This window comes from Carassius carassius, chromosome 17, assembly GCF_963082965.1.
Source record: "Carassius carassius chromosome 17, fCarCar2.1, whole genome shotgun sequence".
In the NCBI taxonomy this organism is placed as follows: Eukaryota; Metazoa; Chordata; class Actinopteri; order Cypriniformes; family Cyprinidae; genus Carassius; species Carassius carassius.
In genome coordinates, this window is record NC_081771.1 from 15,857,061 (window position 1) to 15,875,538 (window position 18,478).

Sequence of the window (18,478 nt, forward strand, 5' to 3'; positions counted from 1 at the left end):
GTCAATAGCATATCAAATTCACATCACATCTATCCAAGCACACTTAGGTCACATCTATTGTGGTCTTTCGGGAAGCATCCTGCTGGTGCATTCTGGGAAACAGAGAGGCCCCGAGTTAAAAGATGAACCAGTACAGCCTGTTTGCTCTCAGTGTGATTTGAGAGTCAGCTGACAAAGGGCTTATTATTAGGGGCCGCATTGTATAGTAGTGACTGCATGGTTGCTAGATTGAAGTGCATGAATCACAGTTTTACAGCCTTTGATGGCACAAGCAAATGAGATGCTGTGACGGGCTACAAATTAATTAGGTATGTGTTGCCACTGAACAAAATAACTGGAGAAGACGGTAATCCCCCCTGATTTATTTATGTTGTTTAATTAAAATAGCACTTTATTTATTTATTTATTTATTTATTTATTAAGAATTAGGGTGGATTTGATATTCTAGTAATTGTATGTTTGTATTTATGCTATCTGTGAAAAATAGGAAGCATTATATTACAAAGACAACATAAAATTAAGGTAAATGTCTTTTATGTTGTCATTGTACTAAATCCAAAGCAAATTATTCAAATATTTTCTGGGAAATATTACTATATATTGAGTTAACGGCATGTCTTTTTCTACTCGATAATAAACATTTTAAAGACATAAACTATACTTTTGAGGTCGGTAAGATTTTCACCAAGGCTGCATATATTTGATCTAATAACAGTATAATCAGTAAAACAGTAATATTTTGCAATATTATTACAATTTAATACCGCTGTTTTTTATTTTCATATATTTTAAAATGTTATTTATTTCTGTGATGGCAATGTATTATTATTATAATTTTTTTTGTTTAGTGCCACATAATTCATCAGAAATCATTCTAATGTGCTGATTTGAAGTTCAAGAAACATTACCTATATTTTTATGTAAGCCATGATACATTTTCCAGTGGATTTTTTTCAGATTCAAAAAAAAAAAAAAAAGAAACATGAAAAAATTTACAGACCTCAAACTCTTAAATAAGATTAACATGCAATTTATTTTGCATTTTACCTTATTTTATTATTTTTAGTTTTGTTTGGGGCCTCCAGTTTGACAACACCTGTATATTATGTGTGAGAGACAGTGAAGTCAATGGAAACACTGGAAGTATTTTGATCCTGCAACACTTTATTAAATATCCACTCTCAAGGCATGGGAGTCCATGACTGGTTTGCGTAATGGAGTAGGGGGGTGCCGTGGAATTTCAGGGTGTTACTAATCCTATGCTTTGGCTATGAGCCCATGGAAAGACAGCATCTCCATTTTCCCAGCAGGGTCTTAAACTAAACTCATCCCTGTTCTCTTACCAACTCTCCCTGTTTCCCAAAGCAACATAAATTATTCCTGACCAAACCACCAACAATAGATGCCATTAATAGAGTCCATGTGTCCGTGTTAGTTCTTTTACATACATCTTTAGTTTTATTGCAGAAGTTTTAAGTTACACATAAGCAGATTTTTAATGCAAAGATAAAAAACTAGTTATTTGTGTTAATCATTAGTTTGTGATTAGTCACTTTAGGTTGAATATCATAAACATTCTTTCAGGAGGTCTAGCTGGTCTTTCAAGGTTACTTACAGGCTCGTAAACTCCTGGTGCCTCTGGGATTTTTCCAGCAGGACAGAAAGTCACCTTGTAGCATACGTCGTCCTCTCCTGGACACAGTTTGAACAGGGCGCTACACCACGAGTTGGACATTCCATTCTCTTTAATACTCAAAACCAAAGACCTTTTGCCCTCTTATGTAACTCTTTAAATGTAGGTTAGTCTGAGAGAGTCAGATGATGATGAAGTAGTGGAGCAGCTTTCTGCTTTGTCAGCATAAAATCATTTGAGGAAGCTTTTATTCAAGAACTCCAAGTTTTGATCATCTGACACGCCGGCCAACTGTGTACTTAAAGAGCCTACCCTTTAGGTACACATTATCATGAACTTCTGGTGAACATCAGGGTTGGATGTGTTGATTCAAGACTGTACTTCATCTGAAACAGTTTAGACAGTTTGTCTTCCTGTGTAACCTCACGAAAACCTCATATCCTTTTACTTCCCCACAGGAAAACAGAAACCAAATGATTATCTACTGTACCCTGAATCAAAGCAATATTTATTTATTTAGTAAAAGTTCAACTGGATTTACAGGTTGTTTACCAAAAAAAGGGTATAGCACCTTATATTACAGTCCTCTTCCATGAGGACATACAATGTATTTATTATAGCGATTACAATAACTTGGTATAAAAACTAGGCACTAACCCTAAACCTAAGCTTAACCATTGTTGCCTTATACTACAGTACTTCCACTGTAAGTACAAGGTAAGTGTAAAGATAAAATGTAACCCTTTCAAAAGGTATTATGTAACATTTTCGTATGCACCATAGTAAACAGGATTTATCAGTACGTTCTTGCACCCACACACTGTCTGCAGACTCCCTAATGCCCGTGATGTTCTGAACGCAACACAGACACATATATTCAAGCAAACTTAAACTGCTACGTACAATACATTTATCTCTGTCCTTGAATGACATAATAGTCCATGCCATATTCTTCCACTTTCTCCTTGTCTGCCCAGAGAGAATTCATGCATGTCTTATAAATAGGTTATCTGATTACAGAGAGAGAAATCTAAGCAGATGCTCTCTCTCTCTCCTAGGTGACCCCTGATGGAAAACTATGTCTGCTCAGCCAGACTTACTCAGCCTTGATCCCATAGGAAAGAAATGTGACGAAATGAGATCTCTTGTAGCAATGAGAAATAACCGAGACTTCTGCTTCCAGGTAATCTCACGTGTCTCCTAGTCTTATTTATAAGGAATCTGAGACAAAGTTAATAACTAGTGGATAGTTAACCAAAAAAAGAAAATATGTGTGTTATCGTTTACGTTCCAAACATGACTTTTATTTCTTTTCTTTTTTTTTTTCTCCTCGGAAAAAACAGAAGATATGTTTGAAATAACATTCAATCCCATTGATTTTCACTGTATAGAAAAAACACAGATCTGAAAAGAAAGAAAATCATACAAGTTTGAAATGACATGAGGATGGGAATTGTGTTTTCTGTGTGAACTATCCCTTTAAATGAAAATGAGCTCCATTCAGTTTCCTGAAAGCTATAAAAGAGCAACTTCTAAGCAATAAGATTTTCATCTGTAGTGGCACAGATTTGATTTTCCCTTTCTCTGTTTTCCTGCACTACTCTTCTTCTTCTACATTGTCCTTTATCCAGGCCTTCATGCATGTTTCTTTATCTCTACCTCGTCCCATGTTTAAATCCATTCATTCATCCCTGTCAGTACTCAGTCTTAAAGCTGTGTTCATTGCAGCTCTTCTCTGGTATCTTACGCCTGTATTTGGATAAAGCTGAAGCTGTGTTGAAGCTGAGGGAGGAGATATAAAGGACTGAGCCTGATCCCAGCAAACCAGTTCATTCCAGTGAAAGGAAGCGTTAGTCACATACTCAGTATTTATTGCAAGCCACTTCACTTCACAAACAAAGAAAAAGAGTTGTGGCTTCGGCTAACTTAAAGGTAAAGTGTATGGTTTCTACACCACTAACATTGCAAAAAAGGTATTACATAAACAATGAGTCTTTTAAACAGTTCTCTCAAAGCTGGGGAAGGAGAAAGTATTTTAGCATTAAATAAAAGTGAAACACTTGATCTTTAACATTGCTACATTGCTATTACCCACCGTGCATCAGTAGGGTATGATGAATATTGCTCTAACTGTCCAGCAACTGTAAAATAATTATTACAGTAGGTAGTATTATACAGTACAAGTATTACAAAATATTAATTACATGAGATCATGATTTAAAAAAAAAAAGGTTGTGGTCATACATGGTCATAGCTTATTTGAGAAAATAATTATCACATTATTTCTGCTATTATTATCATCATCATCATCATCATCATCAATATAATTATTTAATTTAAATAAAAACAAATAAAACTTGCTATATCTTTTTAATAATATTGTGTTTTTATTATATATTTTTTTTATTATATATATATATATATTTAATTTTTTTTAACATCAAAATCCAGAATCACTTTCCACAGAAAGTGTGATAAAGACAGACAAACATTTTTTCCAGCTCAATTATTGTTAATTAGGAGCCAGAGTAACAAAGCAGCCTCTGTTTTTAAGAGAGCATGGAGTATTTTCCGTCACACCTAACTGCTTTTAACTGGCCTTGGCCGTTTTTGTTCCACAGTATAAGTCACATTTTGCTGTTAATATACAGTATGTCTATAAATTAGGAAAGGCTGGTGTAAATATTCATAAATCTCAGATATATAAGTAAATACATAAATACACAGAATCCCTGAATCCATTCAAATATGGGAGTCTGTGACATTGTATGTTGATATTATATATCTTAATGTCATCCCTGTGACTTCTACTTCTTCCTGCTGTCTTTCATTTTCTCCCTTCTCCCTTCTCCCTTCTATCTTTGAGATGATGCTAGCAGTCAGTCATTTATAATGTACTTCTGTTCTTTTTCTGCGGACTTCTCTCTGCTCTGTATCTGCACTCCAGATTTGCCTGTTTATATCAGTGCAGTGGCACTATAAATCCACAGCGAATATGTTTTATATTTCATAGCCCTGTATATTACTGGAATGACTTTTCAAGGTCCATAACATCAGCAGTTCACCCTATGTTTCAAATAAAGCATAATAAAAAAGAAGCATATTTGCATATTTAATAAAGGTGCACAGGAGGCTGGTGGTGATAGATTAGTCTTGTCTCATTTTCCAGTGCCAAGGTAATATTTCATACACAGAGCACAAAATGTACTACAAAAATGTATGTTTTGCTAAGGTGTTCTGGGTAGTTAAAGTGTTGCCAATGTTGGTATTCTAGCAAGCTAAATAGAGGTAGGTAGATGGATAGATAATGTTATCTTCATCATTTTAATTTACTGTTACATGATTCATGTGAAATGTATGTGTATGTGGCATTTCAGTAATAACTTTATCAGTTCAGCAGCTCAGAAGTGTGCAGGGGACTGAAAGTGTCTTCTCAATGGAAAGAATGTATCAGTGATAAGAACATACTGATGCCGCTCACGAGCCTTCACAGAGGAGCAGGTGATGACGAGTCAGTTTGGTTGCCTGGCGACCAACTTCAGACGTGCTGGCTTTTCAAACGGCTCTTCTTCGCCCTTGAAGGGCACTTCGGGAAGAAAACGCCGTTTGTAGAGACGCTCCCAACGCATTTACAAGACAGTAATGCCCTACACCCTTCAAAGAACACACTTCAAGGGCTCTGCCCTTCGAAGGGAGTGGGGCATAGGGATGCTCTCTTCCGTTTGGAAATCGCCCACATGAGGAATAAAACACATCTCAGTCAATACTGTCAAGGGAAGTTAAAGCTTCTCTCAGTGCAACCACCTGTAAGTTTATTACACAAATGAAAAAGATTCAAATTCTGGTATAGTGTCTATTTACATGAAATGCAAATACCCAAACGCATTGGAAAAGGCTGTTTTTGCTAACCGTCCACTATTGCTAAGACTATTTAACTCACTCAGAGTACAAATAACATGTTAACGTTACTTTTATTAACATTGTATCTGTGTCGCATCTAACGTTATAACTTTAGTGTAAACTAGATGTTGTATGTTGCTGTTTATACATAGTACAATCAGTATTTACGACTGTTTACCCTGTAAATAGTATTTAGCCTAACGTTACCTTGTATGCTTTACGTTTATCTTCAGTTATTGTCCTCATAGAAAACTTAAGCAACTCAAATAACACTTGAGATAAAGAAAACAACAAACTTTACTGAACATAAATTAATTTCTCGTTTGGTTCATCAAGTATGTAGGTAAGATCACTAGAAATAAATTACAGTTTTTTTATTACTAAAAAATAAATAAATATTGATGTTATTAAAATAAAACCTATGATAAATAAGGAATCTGTATTTATATTTTAAATGTACACTCACTTTAATGTATTATTTTTTACTGAATAAATTACACATTTATTTAGAAATAGGTTTATTTAGATACATAAATCATGATTCTAGCCAGAAGAAAGTAAAAAATATGCAATGTATATAGAGAGTATAACATATGCTAATGTGCATCTGAGTCCCTAGAAAGGCTTTTCTTGCTAAAATAAATAATTTAATTTATATATTTACCCACACTTTTCTCAATTTTAATGCAACAAATGCCCACAATATAATACACGCGGAATGCTGGTGAACAGCGCCCTCTGCTGTTACCGTGACTGCCTTACACGTCAAGTGCTACTAGTCGCCGCTTCCGCCATTTCAAACGCAACATCCGGTTGTGCAGCAGCCATTTTGTCTGTTCAGGCAAGTCCACCCCAGAGGTTCAAGAACTGACGTTCCCCCTCAGAAAACATTTCAGAAATATCACACTTGATACTTTTTCGTGTCACCTATGGAAGTCGGAACGGGCTGAAAAATACCGTGTTGAATTCTACGCTCGAGAATAGCTTCCACAGGCTGGTGTGTTGAGTGAGCTTCATTAATCGAGGTTATGTCGAGCGAGGAGAGTTACTTAGCCATCCAACGCTACCTGACTGATGAACGTGAGCCTTACGCGCCGGGCACGCACGGCAACACCAAGAGAAAGATCCGGAAAGCAGCTGCTTGTTACATAGTGCGCAATGGGATTCTGTATTACCAGAGGCGGCAGAAAGGCCTGGATGAATTCACGGAGCTGGAAGTGGTGCTGCAGGCCGAGAGACGGAAGGAACTGATCACGGAGGCGCACATCACGTCCGGAGGGGAACACCTCAACCAGCAGCAGACATGGGACATCATCTCCCAGAAATACTGGTGGAGAGGTACACGAATCACTCATGTAATGACAGCAGAGCTTTCCAGCTGTGCGACCGCTGGAATCGCTTAAACGTCTCTTGTCAATAATGTTATAACTCAAGCAGGCGACAAGTAAGAGAGAAACAGTTGGATAGTTTCTCCATAGAATACTATATAACGTTATATATTATACTTCCTCTCTCTATGTATATATAAATAAATAATGTTATGTAGTAAGACATGAACAAAGGCAATATTTCATTTGCATTTAATGCAGCTTCTAACCTTCTTACAATAGATTCATACAGCTTTTGTCTAGTCTCCAGATGAATGTTGTCGATAATATCATTTGCCAGTTGTTTGTTGGAGGAGGAAATTGAATTCTCTCCAGAAATGTCCAAAGTGGTTTGCTAATTTTCAAGTCAGATTTGTTTTCCCCAGGGCAGATGTTGGAGTTCATCCTGGTGCTCCAGTTGTCCTGGTTTTATGATTGTGACACCATATTTATTTGCATTTTATTATTGGTGTCTGTGATTAAGGTTTTAGCAATTGTAGCTATTTCATGGGTGTTCTCTGTTTTTGAGGAAACCGTGTCTTCAAGGTGAATATTGAGGTTTGCTGTCACTTTTGCAGCTGTTTTTCTGTGTTTTCTCATTTTATTTTTTTATCTGGCAAGTCACCTACTGCATCCATTGATGGTCCTAGTACTACCCACTGCTGAACACAACTTATACCTCGCTGATATAACTTAAATATTCAATAATTGTGGTATGTGTGTGACAGATTATGCAAGCAGTACACAAAGCTGATAACCATAATCTGAATAGCTTTTTATTGTCCAAGTGTGATTGTGAATGAACTTAACATGATAGTTTCTGAGATAGAATTTAGTTTTTGAGAAACATTCTGTTATCATAAGCAGCCTAAACCTTAACTTCTTACGACAGGAGTGCTGAAGCAGGTGAAGGACTGCATCAGAGAGTGCAGTTACTGCCAAAGCAAGCAGGAGAAGGGGAGAGCCAATGCTGAAGATGCCACCAAACAAGCAGCTGTCCGGCAAGCGAGACAGAAGACATGTGCCAGTGAGGAAGAGGACGATGAGGCAAATGATGATTTGGATTCGGAGCAGTCCAGTGCAGTCGATAAACACGAATTGGTGTTTGTAAGTATAGTATACCATTTGTGTCACTGAATTAAAATTTGTTTGTTGACATTATTCCAGGTACAATAGCATCTTGATATTATAAGATGAGAATATTGAAATCACTTTCAATAGCAAATATTACTTGTTCTAAATTACAATGAATATAAATAAAAGTGTTGTATTTTTTATCTTTAATGTATCTATGCTTATGATAATGTTATAATATCTCTCCTTGATGCATTCTTATAGGTGGACAGTAAGGGAATTGTCAAGCAGTTCTTACCAAAGCATGGGCAGACAATGCTGGACAAGTTGAACCAGCAGCGAATGAATAATGAGTTCTGTGATATCACCCTGCTTATTGAGGGTGAGGAGCATCGTGCGCATAAAGCTATCCTGGCCTCCTGCAGTGATTATTTCTACGAGCTCTTTGTGGAAAAGGGTGCTATGTCCAGTCATGAAGCTGTCGTTGACCTCTCCGGTGAGAAGAATGCACCACGCTGTTGATTGAAATGAGAAAACAAACTAAAAGACAAGTCAGTTTATGTTTAATAATGTGAAGTATTTAAAGGTATAGTTTACCCAAAAATGTACGTTCTGTCATCATTTACTCACTCTCACTACAGAGTTGTATGACTGACGTTCTTCTGTGTGGGACATGAAAAAAAAAGTTTGAGGGGGAGGGGGTACTTCTATACAATGGAAGTCAGTGGTACCTAAAGTGTATACCACTGACTTCCATTGTAAAAAAAGAAAAGAAAAAGAAAGTCATTACATTACTACATCATGAGGTTGAATAACTTATAACAGAATTTTCATATGGGGGTGGACTTTGCCTTTAAATAAACTCCAGACTCCAGTGAGCCACATCACAGTCCTGTTTCCATAAACAGCAATTCATGGGCAGCAACTCTTTTGAGAATGATTCATTTACTATGCATAAAAATATATTGCACATTGAGATGGTTATTATTGTTCTTTTTAATACTACTGTTTTTTTAAAAAAAAATATTCGGCTTCATCTGCCATCTTGGATTAAACTTTTTTACTGAGCAAACTGCAATGCATTCTGGGATGAAGAACTCACAGCATACCTGTGATGGCAATATATAGGTCGACCGTTGTTAGGAAAAGCCATTAGGTTTTTCTGATTGGTTTGAAAATGCAGAATGCAGACACACAGTAGCCGCCCATGTTTTCATTAGTTTGTCTAATAAATTATTAGAAAAACTTAAATATTCAGCAAGTATGCGTTTATGTCATTTAAATAAGTGTATTAAGTATTTAATTCCACAACCCTGCAGATAATAGCAAATCCAGCTGATAAATCCTTGAATGACTCCCTACTTCCTTTTCATTCATGTATTAAACAATGTATTTATTTGTGATTTGCTATTTGCAAATAGTTGCTATTTCAAGTAAAAATCTTTTTATTTTACAGAGTGGCACCGGCCATCAATAAAAAAAAAAAAACGACATTAGTCAACTACTAATGTGTAAAATGTTTCCTAAACACATGCTCCCTAGCTAGTTTGTAATTAGTATTCGAACATTAGCCATTTCATTCATTTGGGTGTTATTTGGAATATTATATGTATTTGAATTGCCATTGTTTTTTTTTTTTGTGTGTGTTGCTTTACCCCCCAGGCTTCAGCAAGGCAAGTTTTCTGCCATTACTGGATTTTGCCTACACCTCCAATCTGACCTTCAACTTTTGCGTGATGGCAGAGGTCGCCACACTGGCACGGCATTTACTGATGGCAGAAGTGCTTCAGATCTGCGAGTCTGTGCATAAGAAAGTGGAAGAGCAGAAGCTGATGGTCTACCAGAGGGGAGACATTCACACTGTGGTATCCAGCCAACCTGCGCCCCCTCAGCCAATCACACCCACCCCTTCTGAAACGTATGTAGTGACTATGCAGAGTGAAGGCACACCTGAAGAAGGGCAGTCCCTGGCTGTAATCACAAGTGAAATCGGGACGGCTGAATCGCTGGCGTTGCTTGCTGGTGCGACCATAGATGGCGAAACAATGACTGTAGTCACTCATAGCGGACAGGCTGGCTCAGCTGAGTCCCTTGCCATGGTGGCCCACAGCGGCCAGGCAGAGGAGGGCGAGACCATGACTCTGGTCACTCACTCTGGCCAGGCTGGTTCAGGTGAGTCCCTGGCTGTAGTACAGGCCTGTTGGTCTGTAGAGGAGCCACAGGTTGGTGACACACCTGTCGCAGATAGCATGCAGACCGAAGACTTTCTCATTAGTGTGGATCCTTGCAAAACGGATGCTTCTGAGATTGTGCATTTAGCCGCAGCAGCGCCACCTGCTGTGCAGGATGAGTCCCAGGTGGCTGAACCAACGCGCCAACCCGAGCCTTTAGCAGCAGCGCCACAGCCTGCCCCTGCGCCAGTGAAAAGGAGGCCAGGAAGACCACCCAAAGTGAAGCACCAAGAACCGCCGCCTCCTCTTTCAGAAGAGGAGTCCGTGGAGATGGAGGGTGTCGAGGATGCATCCGCTGCAGATGGAGATAAAAAAGAAGAGGAATGCTTAGATCCCAACAAGAGATACCTGAGAAAACGGTCCGTGAAAGAAGGAGGGTATGTTCGTCTTCATATGGGACTTGAGACTGAGGAGGAAGAGAAAAGCAGTTCACCTCCTACAAAGGTATGCAACTCTCATTCACTCGACATACGAATCATTTGTAAATGTGATGATGGCCCTGTCCCAAATGGTGCCCTTTTGGACTCAGCATATTTGTGAGGTCCACAGGACCGCAGGGGGCCCATCTGTCATTTTATAGCTTAAAAGGGTGCTCAGAAGTGCCCCCTATGTAGCCTTGATTCATCTTTTTGCAAAGCCTCTACTTATGGAAGCACATGGGTAGCGATATTCAATTTGCAATGTAATATGCAAAATGACAATGCAATATGTAAAATGGCAATGCATTTCTGTATTTACATTTACATTTTCCAATACATTTGTGCAACGTTTGGTGCAAAATGAAAATGAAAATTAAATTACATAATTTTCATTTGGCATTTCATACACCAGTTTTAATATGTAAAATGAATACTAATTTTAACGCTTTATAAGTTGCAAAATTAAAATGAAAATGTATTACAGAAATGATTAGATATGTATAACATGTTCAAGCAAAAACTGTGGCAAAATTATCATGCTATTATGCTATTTTTCTTAAATGCATTAACACTCACAGTCAAGACACTTACGATTGCATTTTCATTCAATGTCCCGCAATGAATGTAGCAAAATTCAATGTGCACATTGAAAATGCATTCCGAGCCGATCACGTGTCCGCCCCCTCCCAGCATGTCAATCACTGCGTGAACAAGGCGGGGCTTGCAGAAGGTCACAGACTCAAATCTCAAGAAGAGGATTCAAGTGAGAGAACCTGGACAAGACCGCTGGTCTGTGTACGTTTTGATCATTTCGGTTTATGGCTTCAATATTACATTCGCACTTGTGGGCGGGGCTGAAACACTCCTTTCATCTGATTGGTCGAATCGCTACACCCTCAACTCGGTCTTTCATTCTTTCAGGCAGAATAAGAGTCAGTGCGAGTGAAGCACTGTAATGTCTGAAACCACCGCTCACTGTTAATTAGCGTAATATTTGAATCAGATGATGCTGGCCACATAATTCATGCTGCTGCCACTTGCAAGAGACCCCGTTAAATTATTTCTAGGTTATAGTATTGTATAAATATTGTCCCACTGATATAAACAGTGCACATAGTTCTGTCTCCTTGGATAACAGTGAAGTGGAAATAAATATAGTTAAATTTATGAAATAAAATTAAATAGGATTTTTTGGGAAGGTAAGTCTGGCCAGTTATACAGCAACACGAGTCAGACGAGTCTGAAGATCTGAGCTGAATTTGGTGAAACATTAAAGTTCTAGTCTGTGTCAGTTACTCTCATAATAAATAATAATAATAATGTTACCCGTATTTTTCGGTATAAGTTGCATCAGTCCAAAAACACTTCATGACGAGGAAAAAAACATATATAAATCGCATTTATTCAGAACCAAGAGAAAACATTACCGTCTACAGCCGCGAGAGGGCGCTCTGGGGTAGGCTACAGGAGCGCTGAGCAGCATAGAGCTAATTTTAATATTTTTCTTTTTAGAAATGTAACTATATTCATTTTTACAATTATTTATTAATGTCACACACACATACCTAGTGCCTTATGACTTAAAAAATGAGAGTGGTAAATGTTACAGACATGGAACTGTTCAGTCTATTATTGATTTTTATTTCCACTTCACTTTTTTTCCAAAGAGACAGAACTATTTGCACTGTATTTATCAGTGGGACAATATTCATACAATACTACAACCTAGAAATAATTTGCAGGTCTCAGCAGCACGAATTATGATGTGCCCAGCTACATCTGATTCAAATATTATGCTAATTAACAGCAAGCGGTGGTTCACTCGCACTGACTCTTATTCTGCCTGAAAGAATGACAGAGTTTAGGCTGGAGCGATTCGACCAATCAGATGAAAGCAGCGTTTCAGCCACGCCTACCAGTGCGAATGAAATATTAAAGCCATAAACTGAAATGATCAAAACGTACACAGACCAGCGGTCTTGTCCATGTTCTCTCACTTGAATCCTCTTCTTGAGATTTGAGTCTGTGACCTTCTGCAAGCCCCGCCTTGTTCACGCAGTGATTGACATGCTGGGAGGGGGCGGACACGTGATCGGCTCGGAATGCATTTTCAATGTGCACATTGAATTTTGCTACATTCATTGCGGGACATTGAATGAAAATGCAATCGTAAGTGTCTTGACTGTGAGTGTTAATGCATTTAAGAAAAATAGCGTAATAGCATGATAATTTTGCCACAGTTTTTGCTTGAACATGTTATACATATCTAATCATTTCTGTAATACATTTTCATTTTAATTTTGCCACTTATAAAGCGTTAAAATTAGTATTCATTTTACATATTAAAACTGGTGTATGAAATGGCAAATGAAAATTATGTAATTTAATTTTCATTTTGCACCAAATGTTGCACAAATGTATTGGAAAATGAAAATGTAAATACAGAAATGCATTTTCATTTTACATATTGCATTGTCATTTTGCATATTACATTGCAAATTATCGCTACCCATGTGCTTCCATATCTACTGGTGTCCTGATATCATTATGAGGAAACAGTTTTCATTAAAAGAATGAAATTCTTGAAACGAAGACCATATGTAATTAATAAGTTAACAATAATAATTAATATAAATGAGCACCCTTTTAATGGCATAATCAAATCTATTACTTTTTTTTATCATCATTGATGCTATTATTTGTCATTAACTCTAATATTACGATGTTGCTCAATGAGCCAAGGATTAAGATGCTCTAAGGCAATCAGCCAGATTGTCTTATTAGAATCACACTGTGTCCTCAGACACCTCAGAGATTTGCCAGGAGAGGCCGACCGGTTCAGTCTGCCATGAAGAATCTTGATGAGTTTTCAGAGACAAACCAGGAAGCTGCTTCTGATGCCATAGCTGCTTTAGCAGAGGAACTGGAGCCTGTTGTAGACCAGCCAGAGTCTCTGGAGGGAGGCGCACTACAGGAAGACCCAGGAGGAGCTGCGGAGGGAGAGCACTCGTGTAACGAGTGTGGCCTGGTGTTCCACAGGCGGTACGCCCTCATCATGCACGCTCTGAAACACGAGAAGACTCGCAGCTTCAAGTGCAGTGTATGTACCCTTGGGCTGAATAAAAAGTACGAATTCTAGCCTGATCTTTATGCATTTTGGTTATTTTTCGGACCTTTCTTTTATCCTCACAGATTTGCAATAAGGAGTTCCAGTACGCTGCTTCGCTCCGTGCACATTTGGCCCGTCACAAGCATCAGAAGACCCAGAGAGCCACCATGACACGAGCCATGGCCGCAGAAGATTCTCAGGGGTCAGAAGATCAGACAAAGTACCGCACCAAACGGGAGTTTGTGTGCGACATCTGTGGCAAGACTCTGCCCAAGCTGTACTCCCTGCGCATTCATATGCTGAACCACACAGGGGTGAGGCCACACTCCTGCAAGGTGTGCGGGAAGAGCTTTGCCACCAAGCACAGTCTGAAGATGCACCGGTCGCTGCACGACTCCCTCAAGAGATTTCAGTGCACTGTCTGTGAGAAATCTTTTGTCACCAAGAGAAGCCTAGAGGAGCATACAAGCATTCACACAGGTACACACACACACATACTCCTTTTACTTTTGTCAGATTAATAAGTAAATATGCAAGTCTTCTAAAGTTGTTTTGTTTGTTGTTTTGGAATGAAATAAATACTTTTTTTCAGCTAAGATGTATTAAAATGTTTAAAAGTGACCGTAAAGATGATGATAATGTTTCCATTTCAAATAAATGCTGTTCTTGAATTTCATCAAAGAATCTTGAAAAAATGTATAATAGTTTCCAGAAGAATAGCAAGAAGCATTACCACTTTAAAAACTGATAATAATAATAATAATAATATATGTATTATTACTTTTTAAAACAAAAAACTATTATTTTAAACTGTAGTTATATTTAATAATATTACTGTTTTACTGTATTATTGATCGGTTAAATGCAGTGATGGGGAGCGTAAGAGATTCCAGAAATAAAAAAAAATCTTTCCGACCCCAATTTTTTTGAATAGTAGTGTACTTTAGGCAAAGCAAGGTTATTTATATAACACATTTCTTACACAATGGTAATTCAAAGTGTAAAAAATAAAATACAGATAAAAAGCTATACAAAATATATGAATTAGTTAAAAGACATGCCAAGAAACTGAATAAATTCTATAAATAAAAAATGAAGTGTCAAAATAGTGTATTAGTGTTTTAAAATACAGAATGTGCAAGTAAAGAGACTTAAATTCTGGTTCCTGATGCATAGTTGATAAATACTGTCTTTGTATTTATCAAAGGATAAATAATTTGGATAAATAAATAGATTAATTTGGAATTAATCCTAAATATTTGTATTTGTAAAAATGTACTAGTTCCAGATTCCAGCATGGTCAGTTTTAGTTGCTGTTACAAGTCACCATGTTTTTGGAAGTATGAACCAAATGTATTAATTTATCCCTTAGACCAAATTTAAGAGTATTTAGTAAAAGTAAGTCACATTATTGTCTAAGCAACAATGTACACCCTTTGTTTCAATGTGGTTATTACACTGTTTGCAACATTAAGAGAAATACTAAATGAGGAGTTCATGATAGCAGTTTGTTTAACAGGTGAAACAAAGTACTTGTGCACAACCTGTGGAGCATCTTTTCACCGTGCGTCCGGACTGAGCAAACACCTCAAGAAACATCAACCCAGACCTGAGGTCCGCTCATTCCACTGTTCTCAGTGAGTGCCTTATCCCTCGACACAAGCACACAACAATTTTCTTCAAATAACCCAGATTTTTTCCAATAGAACGGTTTAGTTCCTTAATTTGTTCCTTCATTACAGCTGTGATAAGAGTTTCTTTGAAGCAAAAGACCTGCAGCAGCACATGAATAAGCACTTAGGACTAAAGCCCTTCCAGTGCCAGGTCTGCGGCAAATGCTACAGCTGGAAGAAGGACTGGTACTCGCACGTCAAATCACACACTGTTGCAGAGCCCTTCAGGTGAGAGTTAAATCCTTCATTTCTTATAGGGTTTTTTTTTTTTTGAAAGGTTATATTTGAAGAAAAAAAATTAATTGATTCTCACTATTACATTTTATTATAAGTCTAAAGATTTATTTTGTAGACTGAAAAGAACGTGTCATGGAAATTATGTTCTGTATTATATAATACCCGAACTCTAGAGAGACTTGAGCACTTGTTAGCGGTAGACTTCAAACTAAATAGTGTGTGTTGTCCTTTTGGCAGGTGTAATGTGTGTGGAAAGGAGTTCTTTGAGAAGGCCCTGTTTAGACGGCATGTCAAGAAAGCCACTCATGGAAAGAAGGGCAGAGTGAAGCAGAACTTGGAGAGAGAGTGTGAACACTGTGGGAGGAAGTTCACACAGCTCAGAGAGTACCGCCGCCACATGAATAATCACCAGGGTGAGTGGAGACTCGTACATAAACACATTTTATAGAATGATAACTAATAGTTATGAGCAAGGCACTGAACCCCCAATTTCTCCCCGGGTGCTGGAGCAAAATACTGCTCCGGGTGTGTGTTCACGGTGTGTGTGTGTGTGTGTGTGTGTGTGTGTTCCCTACTCATTGTGTTTGTGCACTTGGATGGGTTAAATGCAGAGCACCAATTCCAAGTATGGGTTATCATACTTGGCAAATGTCACAACTTTCACTTGGAATCGTGTGACTACAATTTTCATAGTCATGAAAATAAAGAAAACTCTTTGAATGAGAAGGTGTGTCCAAACTTTTGGTCTGTACTGTATATTTTTTAAAACTATAGATTTTCTTATTCTCCATAAAAATATGTTTTAGTTTCGCCATTATTTATAGTACTAAATTTGAAACAAACTTTTTTTTTGAAATATCTACATTGTTTAAAGCATGCTTTTAATGAAAAATGAAAAGATTCCTAATCCGCACATCTGCAGTGCAGCTGTAGGTGGCACTGCATGTCTATGTACCCCAGGAACAGGAAATAATCAACATGAGTCATTATTGGGATTCAATCATCATTCTGTTGAGATGTTCAGTCTAATCAGGCATCCTACACACCTTCATGCTTGTTTGTGGCAATTTTACAGTCCGCTGACATTTTGGTTTGGGTGTCAGCCACTTGCAATGCTTATAAATAGCTGAGTATAACAGATGTCATGCTGCTCTTTTTTTCTTTCTTTCTTTTTTAGGGGTAAAGCCCTTTGAGTGTCTGACCTGTGGCGTTGCATGGGCTGATGCACGCTCGCTAAAGCGTCACGTTCGCACTCACACGGGCGAGCGCCCTTACGTGTGCCCGCTGTGCCAGGAGGCCCACATAGACGCCAGAACGCTGAGGAAGCACATAACAAAGTTCCACGGAGATCAGTTGCCCGGCAAGATCATGCTGGAGAAGGACACTCTGCAGTTCCACAACCAAGGCACGCAGGTGGAGCACGCCGTCAGCATCCTCAGTTCAGATCTGCCCCCTGAACTCCAACCTCCACAGCCTCCCACCACAGAGGAGATAGAGACCGTGCTCATCACAGAAGAGACCATGGAGGCCGTGCAGACTGTGAGCGACGGAGCCCTGGCCACACTGTCGGATCAGAGTATCATGCAGGTGGTGAACTACGTCCTGGCTCAGCAGGCTGTAGTTAAAGTGGAAGAGGCACCAGAAATCATCCAGACCATGGAAGTGGAGGTGGCCCATGTGGCAGAGGTGGAATGAGACCACCTCAACTGAACCTGACCTGGCAGTTAATATATGATATGACAGTGGGCAGGTTTATTCTTTTTTGTTGTTGTCATATGCATCCTGTGTGATAATGTAAAAAAGTGATCATTTATTTTTGTTGTAAAATGTAAATTAAAAGAAGCTCAAAGGACTCTGAGTTTGCTTGCTTGCTTGTGTGTGTGTGTGAGAATCAGTGGATGTGTGAATATGCTTGATTTGCATTATAGTAAACTTTTGTGTAAATATATGTAATAATTAGCGTTGTAATACTACAGTCACAATCGAGCATACGACAAATGAATTCCAATATAGACATTTGGCTTTTTTGTAACTAGGTTACATTTTCTCATTATTAAGGCTGTTTTTCCTTTTGATTATTTGTAAAGCTTAGCTGAGATATAAGCTCTAACAGTCTTAGCAAAAGGGCCATAGGCTCTTGTCTGTTGTATAATGCAGTGCCTCTCAGTCTCAGCTGAGTACTATGTATAGCAGCAGGAATGACAAACAAATAAAAAAAAAACTCTTGTCTGCAGGGATGCACCCTCTGCTATATTTCTTTTCTGTTTTCCATTTTATGTGTTGTGAAAATGTGTAAAGACTCTGTGCATCACAACTAGCATCCCAAGATTTGTGAGAGCTGATAGTAAAAATCTACTAACGTTTTATTATAGTGTTAGCTGTTGGCAGACATTTTGTTGAATAAGATTAAATCTATTGGGTTCTGTCTGGCAGGAATTTTTCTGAATATATTCTGACTGCAGTTTTTCTTAACATGCAGTATTACAATAGACATATGTAACGTTATATACACAAAAATCAGCAACACGCAAAAATGTTAAAGCCACCTATGATTTTAGCTGTGGATTGTCAAAAAAACAATTTTGTTTATGGTAAATGGTATGGCCAGTAATATCACCATAGAGTGCCTTTCAAACCTCACAATACTCAAAAATGTTGTTTTTAATTTTCTATTCACTTTGTCATGTACTAAATATTAGACACTCAAGTACTATAAAAATATATTAGCTGAGCTTTTTTTCAATACTTATTGGCCATTATTCGAAGCATAAGATATTTCCACCCTGTCATGGACATATATGTTACTGTTTAATATGTTTTCATTGCAAAATTAAC

General features: G+C 37.9%; 1 protein-coding gene across 1 annotated transcript; it reads left to right on the forward strand.

Annotated features, from left to right (window-relative positions):
* The first annotated feature begins 6,337 nt into the window (after positions 1-6,337).
* Positions 6,338-17,896, forward strand: LOC132161211 (zinc finger and BTB domain-containing protein 11-like). The gene is made up of 10 exons (XM_059571101.1): positions 6,338-6,871; positions 7,793-8,007; positions 8,239-8,470; positions 9,637-10,649; positions 13,428-13,724; positions 13,817-14,213; positions 15,253-15,370; positions 15,476-15,634; positions 15,881-16,056; positions 16,821-17,896. Exons 1-10 carry the CDS (start codon positions 6,562-6,564, stop codon positions 17,336-17,338), a joined length of 3,435 nt encoding a protein of 1,144 aa, XP_059427084.1. The 5' UTR covers positions 6,338-6,561; the 3' UTR covers positions 17,339-17,896.
* Positions 17,897-18,478: the final 582 nt, after the last annotated feature.

Excerpts from the sequence above, each read along its gene's own strand:
- LOC132161211 (XM_059571101.1), top strand. The coding sequence starts at position 6,562 with ATGTCGAGCGAGGAGAGTTACTTAGCCATCCAACGCTACCTGACTGAT. Across the intron at positions 8,008-8,238 it reads ATAAACACGAATTGGTGTTT|GTGGACAGTAAGGGAATTGT; the intron begins GTAAGTATAGTA and ends GCATTCTTATAG. Across the intron at positions 16,057-16,820 it reads CCACATGAATAATCACCAGG|GGGTAAAGCCCTTTGAGTGT; the intron begins GTGAGTGGAGAC and ends TTTCTTTTTTAG.